Here is a 13,120-nt window from a genome sequence, read left to right on the forward strand (position 1 = left end):
GTCGCGTCTGAGTCTCAGCGTGTTGCGCTGTATCCCTGGAGTGCCTCTGCCGTCTCTCCTCTGCTTGTTGGTGTCCGCTCTCTCGCTTGTCGTGTCTCTGCGGCTGGTCCTGTGGCTATGTGCCGCTGCCTTTTCGCATCGTCGCGCGGGGTGTTGGTCTCCGCACTCAGCGGCTCGGCGTTTGGCGTCCTCTTCGTTTTGGGAGTGGCCGTTTGTCTCGGTGTATATGAGGGCGACGACGCCGCTGCGAGTCTGATCCTTCCCTACGTTCTAGAGAACAAACGACGTGTCCTTCAGTTTGTCCTGCGTGGGCTGAGCCAATAGACGTGTGTCAGTCGTTGGTAGTGAGAAGCGCACGGCGAGTGGCGATGCCTATTTTCTCTTGAGACGAACCTCATAGTGGATTAGATTCGGCATACAGAAACCAACATAAGCAGCGCACACGGCAGAGAAGCAGAACGTGGGGAAAAGGATTGGAGCGGCGCATGCAGACAGTCACGAAGTCAGTTAAAGTCCATACAGAAGCACGCGGCTATGCAATCGACAACGAAGTCCTTCAGAGAGTGTGTTGACGCCTCCAGAGGCCATCCATACTCAATCGCCCACGCGATAGAACGACATAAACAATGCAATCTTGGACATAAACGCATATGTGTGCGAACGTTCGCTGTGAAGAACGTAATACAGTTTCAGCACAGACATTAGCCCCTGTAGCAGAGGCGATGCGGATGCAGAGAGAAGCGAAGAAACAAAAATGTTCCGAAAAGAAGGCGAGGCCATGCCGCCAAAGCAACATCAACAACATCAACCTGCTCGGATGAAGAACGCGAGACACCCAGCCTGAGAAACAATGTCCACACCGAGTGAAGCGACAAACCTGTAAAGATATAGACGTGACCAGAATGCCGATGAGATACACACAATGGAAGGGACACGAATGAAAAGGGAAAGCCGCCGCGGAACGCTGAAACTGCAACACAAGTAGTTCGGTAAAAGGCACACACGCCAGAAGCAGTAAGGCAACAGAAATCTTGAGCGAGACCGCGGAAGAGTCAGAAGTGAGCAAACGCCCCCGTCCCGGAGGTGTGCCTCAATAAACGAATCCGAGGACCGCAAAGAGCTTACATGCTGCGACAAAAACGGTTGTTTGACGCGAACAAAAACAACGCGAAAGATTACCGCGTAGAACGACGTATGCACGAGGCATACAAAGCTATGGCTCTATGCCACAGGGGGAGAATTCTTCGATCAGCTTTTGGCAGGACCGAAAGTGGAAATTTACGGAGAACAGGTCAGTATGAGAACGCTTGAGTCAATCGGTTGGGTGGGATGTCACTCGCGTACCATAAAGGGAGACTGAAATTCTCGTGCATCACAAAAGGAGTTCTCCTTCGCGACGGGTGAGAGTCGAAAACAAAGAAAGTCCGACGTCAGTGAGGGAGGAAAAAGAAGCCAGACGGCGGGCGCGCTACTGAAATGGGAGTAACTCCCATCAGAGGTTCCTCACGAAGTTCCTTTGAAACCAAGCATTCAGACCCCCTATCCCTCGCGGAGAGTGCCAAGAGACCGCACTCACCAGAAACAAGGCACTTCGGATTTCAGCGGTCACATTTCTTTTTTGTTCCAGGTCTCACGGAATCACATCACTAGAGCCATCTTGGAATCTCACATTTTTCCCCTGGTTTCGGGATAGACAAGTTCGCAGTTGCGCGACAGTGATGCAAACTTGAATACTAACCATATACATTGGCACAGGCATGTGTATATATCTGGTGTCGACGAGAGAGGCATTACATAATGACACGCACGTCTGTCTTTTCTTCAACTTCCGCATGTGCATTCAATCACACCATATATATATATATATATATGCTAGGGAATGAACCGTACTTGCAATCCCATAGTGGTCTGTATACGATCCGCCAACGCCGGTTTGGGGGCTCGTCTACCCCGCCGTAAGGCACTGCATACCACGCCTAACCGTAGTCTCTCATCGTCTCTGAGCACATCACCTCCGAGGAGCAAATGCTGCTCTCGGATTTACTCGTACTCAGGACAAGGATAATCTTTGCCGCAAGACTGCCGCACGTGTGTGTCAGTTTAGGCTTGCAACATTAAAATCGACAGTGAACTTCTCTTCACTCGCAAACACAGGCACTACCTGGCAAGGCATCGTCGGTATAAGTGCATGTGCACATAGATATGTGTTTGCTAGCCACCTGTATGCGTAGACACGACTTCTCGACGGTAGGCTTTTTCGCGGACAAAAAATTCACTTCCTGCGCGTTTTGGCATTCACGTGATGCCTCGACATTTCTTTGGGGCTCGCACGTATGATCACTGTATGCAAAGCGTATACACCTCTGTCGTCATCCTGCGAGACAGCTTGGGTGTGGCGATTCTATGATGTAGATGACACTCTTGCCTATGCGTGTGCATTCTCGATACGTGCTCAAGCTTGATTGTCGTAAAGCGGCGGCAATCCGGGTTCTTTGAGGCTAATGTCAGCCTCTTCATTGTCGCAGATTTTCTGTGCAACGTTTCTGCGTTGTCCTCCTCTACGTGGCCTTCCCGAGCTTGGGACCACGTTCAGCATGATGAAGCGACTCTGCGCTGACTCTTAAGGCTGTTTTTGGGTGCGAGAGCTCCGCATGCTTACCAGGCATGCCTCCACTCCGGCAGTCTGTTTCCGCGTCTTTCTTTTAATTAGGAAAGTGCATCCGCCAACGCCGGCTTCAGTGGAACAGATTTGATGGCCTGTCAGAGCGGAAGTCGTCGCGTCACACGTCCACGGGCATTCGTATTCACAGCTATACGGGCGCGTACAGATGGAAAAGCCTTCTAAGCAAATGAGCATGAGCTGTTCCAGCGTGGATACACAACTGAGAAATTGTAAAAGCATACAGACGTATATTTGGACGGTGACGCGATCTGAGGTCGCCCGATCTCCGTGTAGAGAAAAATGGCCACGAATCCGCAGAAACTGTCGCAGGTCGACAGGGGCACTTTTTTTTATAGAACAAACAGGCGAACAGGGGCAATGCAGCAGAGAATCACAGACAGTGTCGTGCGGCATCCGATATGTCGCGCCCTCGAGACTCGTACACCGCCGTCCACAGGGTTTTCGGGTAAGCGGCATGTGCATGCGCAGCGGCAAAACCATCCAGCGCATGAAGTTGAGGACGAGGAACCACGGCAGTGGAACGAATTAGAATCGCAGCGTCGACCGTTTTTGCGGTGACAAAATTTTTTTTCCTTCCCTTTTTCTATGAAGCAGGAGCTTTTCAGGCGCGTCTTCATCCTTAGCCAAGAGCAGCTCCACGCTACAAGTGTCTGCTGCACATGCTGGTGAGAATCTTTTTTCAGAATCGCCATTCATTCTCCAAGGTCTTCTAGCATCGGCCTTCCTATATTGCTAAACTGAACTATTCTCCTTTTCGTTCTTTTCCGCTGCCCTGGAGCCTTCGAAATCTCCTCGCTCTGCGCCAGGCTCCGCTCGTCAGCCGCGCATGCGCACGCGGCTCAATCTCACGCAGCCTTCCCAGTGAACGATAGAGTTCGTCTTCTCAACCGCGAAAGGAGCAAACAGTTATCGTGCACTTTCAATCGACCGTCAGTCTATTTCTCGACTCAGCCATGAGTGCCTCTCAAGGCTCTGCTTCGCCGTTCTGCGTGACTGTGGAGTTCTGCGGCGGACTCGAGCAGCTCACGACGACGAAGGCCAAAACGCTGCGTCTCTCCTTCGTTGCCTCCTCTGGCGCTTCGGCGCCCTCCGCTGAACCCGAGGCGCCTGCGGGAGGCGAAGCAGACGTCAAGCTATATCAGCTTGTCGCGTTTCTCAGCTCGCAGGTCGTCACAGAGCGGCCAGATCTGTTTGCGGAGACGTATGAGCCCATGCCGCGACCCGGCGACAGCAGTGCGGGCGGTGTCAGTGCGGGCGGTGTCAGTGCGGGCGGTGTCAGTGCGGGCGGTGTCGCTGCGGCGAGCGACTCCGTACCGAACGGAAGCGACGCACCAGGCAACGCCACGATTGGAAATGTCTATGCCAAGCATCTCTTGTCCTCTCTGCCCCCAATGCGCGTCAAAGCGGGCGTCCTCGCGCTCATAGACGACGTCGACGTCGAAGTCGACGGAGGCATGGAAGCAACGGTTCCCAATGGAAGTTGCATCACTTTCATTTCCACTCTGCACGGAGGCTAAGAAGACAGTCACTTTTCTAGTGAAACAGGGAAGTCTGCGCGACTACGGGTACACCTATCTGTATTTATATATATATATATATATATACATTTGTATACATTTTATATTTTTGATATATATGTGCATAGGTGTATGTACGTACACCTGTGGCCGCGTTGATTTATCATTTGTTAAGGGCCGCGGGCTGGGAGGCTGCTGGCCTCAAACTTCATTTCTTGACTATCAACTGGAAAACGCGTTTTATTGGAACGCTGTCGGTGTCGCCGGAAGTATTTTCGTGGTTTCCGTTGCGAATGGTGACTTCAGTCCAGAACGCATGCACACGACAGAGATTCAGGCACGGAAGTCTGCGAAGAAACCGCGTTTGCGGGGAAAGAATATTCCTACTGCGGCCCTCGTATCGGCAGTGGACTTCTATCTCTACATCTACCTGCAGTCACGTCACGGCGAGCATCTGAAGCGGAGAACTGCCGGCTGGCGGGAGTTGCTCTTTCCACCGTCACACTCCTTCGTCTCCTTACACGTGCTTATCCTTCCGTGATATCGGCGAACTCTCCGGCGAGAAAGGTGCACCTGTATTTTTATACATGTATATATATGAATGTATATACAGCCTCAAAACATCCGCCAGAAATGGTTGCCCTTTCTACGCGTGTATATATATATATATATATATATTGATATATAGAGAAAGGGAGAGTTGGACGGGCGACAACGCCGAAGAGAGCACCGCGCACTCACGGCAATCCGCATATGCATGCATGTGGACAGCACACAACTCGTTGTCAGCGCAGATTTAGAGACTGTCGCACGCAATAATCGGGCGCCAAAAGTTGATTTGCTGCAGAAAAGAAGTTTTTAAACAATGGTGCTGCGGCGACGCTGGCTGTCGAGCCACCGCAGAACCCGGTCTGGCAATTTCACAGTAAGTATAAAGGTATTTCGCGAGTAGCGCAGAGGGAAAAGTACGTAAGGCGTTTTAGTAGCAAAAGGTCTCAGTCTTTCGGCGCGCACGCCATACAAACTGAGTCCAAAAAGCCGTTCTCCTCCTCTGTGTCGCATTCTCTTGATTTGAATGTTCGTGTCCCTGTGTCTGCTTCGCTCTGCTTTTAGTTTTCTCTCATAGCGCTGGATGCTAGCCTAGAAACGGCCTCTTTTTACACTACGTGCGCCTGCGGCGCGGCAAGAGATACTTTACACATTTATGCATGCATTTCGTTTTTTTTTCTCGACATACGAATACGTAGCAGGTAGGACGGAGACATCCATTTAAGCCCTGGGAGATCGACGAAGAAAAGAAAAACGAGACCACGAGGCAGCCAAAGAGACATAGAGAAGAAAAAAGAGAGAAGGCAGCCTGGCTGGCGACACACGGGCTAGAGTGAGCCCAGAAAAAAATTTCGCAGGGCGAACAGAGAGCAAGCAGGTAGGAGGATCGATGCAACGCGGCGACGAGCTGAGGAATACAACTCGCGCTGAGTAGAGAAAGACACTCGCTTGATTTCCGTTTGCTCGAAGAAATTATTTTTTCTTCGCCTCCGACAGCAAGTTGTCGAGACCGAACGGGTCTGCGACATCCTGCAAACACAGAAAAACGAACCGCGAACCAACGAGATAACGAAGCGGAGGAATAGTGAAAGAAATACGCCATAAGGACCAACGCCTAAAGACACTGCCACGAAGCAAACACAAACAGAGATCGCGAAAGAAGGGATGGGGCTGGTGAATACGCGAAGGCGACAGAAACGAGAAGAAACGCGCAAGGAAGGACTGGAAGCAGCAGAGATATGAACACACCGTGACCTCTACGACGAGGCGGAGCGAAAACATGCAAAGACCTCCAAAAAGCAAGAAAGGCGAGACTGAAGCTCCGAAAACAGGAGTCTCCTGCGAAACCTCAAAGGAAAGACCTAAAACACGCAGCGCGATGCGACGGAGACGGCGATGCACGACAGGAGAGGAGAGAACCTGAGCTGGGGAAAACGCCGACGGCGCCAGCGAAAAAAAAGCGAATGCAAAGCGCCAGCGTTTTTCAAGAGTCCACATCCGCATGCAAAATGGGAAAGCTTCCAAACGAAAAGCAAATCGCCTCTTCTCTCCTCTCACCTTTTCGAATTCGACGGGCGCTGTGCGACTGTACGAGCTCCGATCTGCGCCGGCGAAGGATGGCACGTCGCCGGTGTTTCTGAAAAGAAAACAATGAGAAAACCGCAGATGAAACGAGCGCAAAAGATGCACGTTTGATGGCACGTCCCTCCAGATTTCACTCTCATATATGTTATATATCCAACACATGAGGGGACATGAATACATACATAAATACCTATATATATATATATATATACATATAAGCAAGGCGGCCGTCGAGAAAGCAGATGTAGAGATAGAGTCGCAAAGCCATTGAGCCGCAAAGCAAGCGCAGCGTTATACACATGCATAAGTTCAGCACCTCTATATGTTTCTTTATACCGGTACAGAACACGAAACACCACGAGCCCATTTCTAATACAAATATATATATATATATATATATATATATATATATATACGTTCCTCCTTACTGCCTCCGTTTAGAAGGCAAACACACAGGCATACTCACATATCTATATTAAATATGCATATAAGAATATGAACGAATGCGTGTATATGCGTGCACAAACATTTATAGATATAAATACCTGAATATGAATGAAGGTGTGTGTGTTTGTGTGTGTGAATGCTTCACTTACCCGACACTGTTGATGAGGCGCTCGCGAGAGAACTGGTAAATGGCCGCGCTGTTCGCGCGGTTCGCAAACAGGGGCTGGTCGTACAAGTTGTAGGCTTCGTCGTTTCCTCCATCGAAACCCTAAGAAAAAGTGAGAGAAAAATAGGGAAAATCCATCTGAAATATCTCAAACGCACATACGCGCCAATGCATGAACGTGCAAGTCTGCTCGGAAAAAGACATATGGACATAAATAGACAGAAAAAAGCATTAATAGATTGATATATAGATATACAGATGTTGATACGTAAATAGACCAGAATGGATGATGTAGGCTCGCTTCTACAGACGGCATCTGCGTGATATTCCTCGGTGCAAAGAGGGCGCGCGTGCCCTACACTCGCGTCTCAAAAACAGAGAAGATGATATCTTGGCTCACCGAGTCCACACCCGCCGACTGGTTAAAGAGGCGCGTGTCGAAAATGCCTTCGCCTGCTGCGGCCTTTTTCGTTGGCGGGAGACCGAGCGCCACGCGCTCGCTGACGTCGCGTTCTTCTTCGTTTCTTCCTCTCTTGTTTCTCTAAAAACACACGCGACGCACGGCGCACAGAAGAGACTCTAATCCACGACGCAGGGTCGTGTCGGTTTGCTGTCAAAATTCAGAACAAGGCAGCCTTTCTTTCGAACTTCATCGCGCCGTAAGTTGAAAAGCCTCCCGCGCCTCCGGTGTCTCCCTTTCCGTCTCGCTCTGAGTGTATGATGCATGTTTCGGGAGATGCCGTCCAATCATGCAAGAAAAAATAAGGCGAGCCACATGACTGCTGACAGATGTACGCAAGCGGGCAGCGCCACTGTCGACAAATAATGACCGGTATATTAAAATTCTTTAACGACTTTTCCCACATTTTTAGAGTATTTAGATAAATGCCTGCCAATAAGTTTACGCATATGCACTTGAATTCTCCAGCGTGCAGAGAAGGCGACTCCCCCACGTTCGCAGCGAACTCGTTTCTACCTCGAGACGCATTTCTCTTTCGATCTCGCGCTGGCGATCTCTCGCCATCGCCTCGCGCTTTTTCCGCTCCTCTTCTTCTCCCTCTGCTCCTTCGCGGCGCTGCTGCTGTAGCAGATTCGACCTGAACCACAAAGAAATCAGTCAGAAAAAAGTGAGTAACCCCGCGAATGCATGCGCACCTGCAGACAATCCCCCGTGGTTACACACATGCACATATCCCGTCTACGCAGACGAAGCGCGGCAGCTAAGCAGATTGCTCGTTACATGTATATATACAAATATATATGTAAATCCACGCAGGTACACGTACAGGCATACATGCAGATGCAGATGACAGCGGGGAGGGGAGCCTTTGAGATCTTTGATTTCGAAGGCGCTCGATTCATATTGAAAAATGATTTGAAAATCACCAAATTCAGATGGCGAACGCGGCTTACCTCTCTGCGCGGGCTTGGGCGGCGAGGAGACGAAGTTGCTGCTCGCGCATTTCTTCCTCCTTGATCTTCTTTTGCTTTTTGATTTCATTTCTGAGGCGAATTTCTTCTCGGGCCTGACGCTCCGCGATGTACAGCGCCTCAGACAAACTCGCAAACTTGTCGTTAATCGACACCTGAAGGACCCACAGGACAGACACGCAGGAAACCGTGAAAGACTCCATTCCGCATGCACATGGTACATATATATATATATATATATATATATATATATATATATATATATGGATACGCACGGAGTATACAGAGATAGAACGACAGAGGCAAATGACAGCGGCGGAACTCGCTATAGAAGAAAATGCAGCGTAACATGACCGCTTGAAGCCGTTGCACGCGAGAAGGGGTCGCCCTTACATCCTGGAGGTTGCGGCCGTCAGCCTGTAGACGCTTATCGAGAGGAATCGTGTAACCTTTCTGGTTTTTCCAGTTCGAGATACTCGGCGGAATCTTCCACTCTGCTTGGTCTTGCTGCGTGAGTTTGCCTGGAGATAGCAGCACAACCAAAAAGAAAAAAGCGACTTGAGCAGAGCCCCGCGAACGCCTCGACCCGCTCGCCAAGCCCTCCGCGGAGATTCTCCCTCATTCTCTCAGAGATTCTCCCTCGTGCTCTCTTCACTCATGCAAAAAATTGAAAAAAGCTCGTTCACTCCACATCACAGGTACTCGCTGGACGCGATGAGCTCCTTTCTCTGTCGCACTCTCGAAGGCAGCAGGTACGCGCGCGACGTAAGCTCGAGCTTGAGCGACCCCACAGGCAAGAAAGGCCTCTCTCTCTCGGCTGCAATCCGGCATTTCTTTTCTCTCTGGCGTGCAGGAGACACTCACGCGGTGGCGAGTGCATGACAGGCGGCGGCGGACTTCCAGCCGCCGCAGGTGCTCGTTTGTGTCGAAATTTGGGCGGGTTCATCGGGTCCTGCTGCATGTCCTCAACTCGCAGCACGCGCTGCGCACACCCGCTGTTGTGCCCAGTGCCCTGAAAAAAAACAGAAGCGAAAGAAGGTAAACAATCGGACGCCCCAGTGAAAAGTCTGCACGAGGGAGAGAACAAAGAAGACACAGGCAGCAGAAAAAGTGGGGAAAAAAACGGAGAGAATGCACGCCGCCGGCCGCGCGCACCCGCTCAGCTGACGACTCGCGATAGGGAGACAGAGACTTGTGTAGGCCGGAAGGCCCGGCTCCACGGGGATGCAAGCGTGAATACAGTCGAGAGACAGCGGCATTCACAGACGTGGAAGCAGAGAGAGAGAGGGAGACGACCAGCGAGGGGTCTTCACCTCGAATCCACAGGAGAGGCGACAGCCATTCCTCGTGAGTCCCGCGATCGGCAGAAAAACGCGGAAAAGCGGAGAGCGTTTTGAAGGCGAGGCCTTCAAAGTTTGGGGCGCTAGAGAGGCGCAGCGCAGACGCACAGACGCATTCGAAGGATGATACTTGGACGCGCGTCTCGTGCAAGACTGGCGACCGGCTTACTTGCTGCGCAGGGGTGTATCGAAAGAACTCGGCGCTCGCTTTGTCCTGCTTCGTTTTGACTTTGTTGGCACCGAGTTTCTTCTCAAGCGCCGCCTCCAGAGCCGCCTTCGTCCGCGCGACTTCCTTCTCCTCCTCCTCTGTGCTGGGCATGGCGTTTCCCACCTGAAACAAACAAAAAGGCGAGCACAGCGACTCGGGTTTACAATACAACCGTAACACAGATTTGCACAGTTCAACCCTGAATTATTTCAGTAGAATCATGGAGGCCGAAATTCTTGCCGCCGTCGAAAGCAAACAGGGGCGATGCACGCGGCCACCGGGCGCACCCAGACAAACCTGCTCACATGCATCCATAGCATATGTATATATGCAAATAGACATATGTATAAAGACGCATATGAATATATATATATATATGTATACATGCTCTGACTCTTCTGCGAACTCTCACCCCAGCTGCAATGCAGTTCAGCAAACTCTGAACACATACAAATATATATATGCATATATATACATATATATGCATATATATGTATTTATATGTATGTGTTGCTATATAAAGATGGATTCCCAAGCACACGTGTGGATCCCGCTCAGACGCAGGAGCCTGGGCAATTTTTGCCTTCCATCCGACGCTGTCTATTCTCCTGACTTGCGCGCCGCCCCACTGACACACGGGAGACCGAACTGGCTCATGCACGCATATATGCAACGAATACAAAACGCTGCTGCAGTGCCGCAGTTGTCTGGTATTTTCGAGTATTTTTTTCGCAGGTTTTCGTGTTTTCGCGTACGCGCTTGACAATTTGGATGCCCGAAGAAGTGGTGGCGACCGGCACTGTCGAGTCCACGCCCTCGGCGGCCTGAGGAGTGGAGTAAACGACTTTCTTATCCGAGCCCTGGCGCACGACGAGGTCGTAGGCAATTCTGCCATCAGAACCAAGCTGCAGCGCTACCGTCGACGCCGCGTGGTTGTTTCCCTGCAAAGCCGTGGGCACGCAACCGAGGAAGATGGAGGCACGACACGCGCACCCGTAGAAAACACCGGAGAAAAACGCGGAATGACGGGGCGAAGCCTAGCCTTGTCTGTGCGGAGTCATTCGCTCCGTCGCAGCTCGCTCTGTGTGGCGCGGACGCCTTTTCTGGCGGCGTTTTTGAATCCTCCTGTCCCCCCCGGCTGGCTGCGCCCGTGTTGTCGCCCCTTCGGCCTCTTCTTCTCTGCGCTCCCGCCTCGCCGGCTCCCTGCGACTCGAGTGAGTCTATAGTCTTCTGTACGTCGCTTACCGTCTTCTTCCTTCCGAGGCCGAGCGGAAACTGCGCGACGTGGATCTCAGGAAAGGCGCCGCCGCCGCCAAAGTCCTCTTCGGTTCGCGGCACGAAACCCTTCCGCTGGCCATACAGCGGCGGACCCCTCCGGTCTCCTCTCCGAGTATAAGCCGAGAGCCGCTCCTCGGCGAGCGCCGCCAGCGCGCCCACGGCGCCGCCGCCTCTGCGGGCGCCCTGCTGCAAGCCCGCGACGCTGCGTTCATCGCTCGGAGACGAGCCTGGTGCACTCCGCGCTTTCCTCTGCGCAAGAGGCAGCTGCGGGGTGGAAGTCAGCGCGAAAGCCCCGAGACTCGCATCCGCGACCGCGAGGTCGGAAGAGGAGGAAGAAGACTGGGCGCTCTGCGCGGCCGGCGCAGGCAGCCGTCTGGAGGCCGGCACAGGCATACCGCAGGGAGAGCACCCAGTCGTGGACAAAGATCGAGAAAATGCTAAAAACAACACCCGACTCTCCCTGCTGACACTTGCGACGTGTGGCACTGCCCAGGGCGCGCTGAAAGGACACGAAACCGCATGCGGCCTCAAGCTGCTGCCGGCGACGGCCCATGACGCGGAGAACACAGGGGTAGGTGGAGGAAAAACAGAGAGAGATGTGCGTTCACGCACCGCGCACGCATGGGCGCGTGTCGACTTCCCCGCTCGGTGCGGGCTCCAAGCTATGTCTAAGTTCTGGAGAGCCAATTCCGACACGAGCGAACCGGAGAGACAGTTCCGACACAGTCGACCCACGAGATGAGTTCTTCACACGCCGATTAGGTACTGCAAGGAACAGGTGTCGACAATAGATGTATCTATCACGCTGGCACATGTCGTCGCTTCTGAAGTCAACAGCCTCGTCTCGTGTGTGAAGCTGCAGCAGCGGACATGAGGGGCTCGCGAACCACATGCGCAGTCGAATCCGAGTGTCAACCTCGCGGACAGTCTGTGGACTATTTGTGCACAGATGTATTTGAATTAGATTATCAGATGCACCTTGGATGACGGCGTAGAGTGTGATAGTCGTATTCACATGCGAGCGTGCACATATTCGCCTAATGCACCAGATTTCCACTAAGGCTTGAAGACTCCACAGCCGACACCACTCAGGAAGCGCAAGTTCTCTTGAATACCTATACATTCAAACCAAAAACTGAATGGATAGAAACTGGAAAGGGCTCTCACCTCAGGAAGTCTGTCATGGTCGCTGGAGGTCAGCTGTCACGTGTGTCTAAGTGCGGCGAAGGCACGCCGAGCAGGAAGGGAAGGACAGGCAGCTTTTTACTCGACGCTCCCTTACAGCCCCGGATCTCTCGTGGAGGAAAAGAACAGATGAAGCGGCGTCTGCCTTCTTTTTGGGGGACAGGGAGTCGAACGACGAAGGAAACAGCAGATACACGATCGCCAGCCGTCCGCCAGCCCAGGTCGAGATCCTGAGAAAATCGCGATGAGCAAGCAAAACTGCCGCCAAATCCGGGTCTTCAAAAAACGCAGGTGCGACCGCAAGCTTGGTTTAAGATATGACAGCGACGTGGCTGTCGCAGAAGATCCACTAAAGGGCAGCAGTAGCGCAGGCGGTCACCGAAGGCCGAAGGCAGACAGGAGTTTTCTGGGATCCAACCCCGATTTCCAGGAATTACCCCCTCAAAACGAAACAGGCGGGGGTGTTCTAACGTAGAAGGCGCCCGTTCCGTTGTTCCGGAGAAAGCAAAAGAAGGGTGAGACGTCGCGCACGCGGAAGCCGAGGCGCAGCGACGTGAAGCCGATGACAAATTTAGGGAGTGAATCGCAACAGCGACTGCGCATATCGCTGGGAGAAGAACGGCGGGAAAGTGCAACAATGAAACGAGGAGGATACGTTTTTAGGAACAAGGGAAAAAATTGGACTAACGGACCGCGGCGGTCTCGGTTACGCAACTCTCGATACGGATAAGC

The 13,120-nt window shown here is 52.2% G+C and overlaps 2 protein-coding genes across 2 annotated transcripts; one reads left to right on the plus strand and one right to left on the minus strand.

Moving 5' to 3' along the window:
* Window positions 1-3,636: 3,636 nt before the first annotated feature.
* Window positions 3,637-4,200, plus strand: BESB_008520 (uncharacterized protein; the record flags this gene model as incomplete). The annotated part of the gene is made up of 1 exon (XM_029359606.1): window positions 3,637-4,200. One exon carries the CDS (start codon window positions 3,637-3,639, stop codon window positions 4,198-4,200), a length of 564 nt encoding a protein of 187 aa, XP_029222519.1.
* A 1,521-nt stretch (window positions 4,201-5,721) lies between these two features.
* BESB_008530 (SKIP/SNW domain-containing protein) lies at window positions 5,722-11,596 on the minus strand (the record flags this gene model as incomplete). The annotated part of the gene is made up of 11 exons (XM_029359607.1): window positions 5,722-5,778; window positions 6,307-6,385; window positions 6,930-7,048; window positions 7,347-7,487; window positions 7,923-8,043; window positions 8,360-8,532; window positions 8,771-8,898; window positions 9,242-9,389; window positions 9,887-10,048; window positions 10,681-10,866; window positions 11,171-11,596. The coding sequence occupies 11 exons, from the start codon at window positions 11,594-11,596 to the stop codon at window positions 5,722-5,724; spliced, it is 1,740 nt and encodes a 579-aa protein (XP_029222520.1).
* Between the last annotated feature and the right edge of the window lie 1,524 nt (window positions 11,597-13,120).

Source organism: Besnoitia besnoiti, chromosome I (assembly GCF_002563875.1).
Source record: "Besnoitia besnoiti strain Bb-Ger1 chromosome I, whole genome shotgun sequence".
Classification (NCBI taxonomy): Eukaryota; Apicomplexa; class Conoidasida; order Eucoccidiorida; family Sarcocystidae; genus Besnoitia; species Besnoitia besnoiti.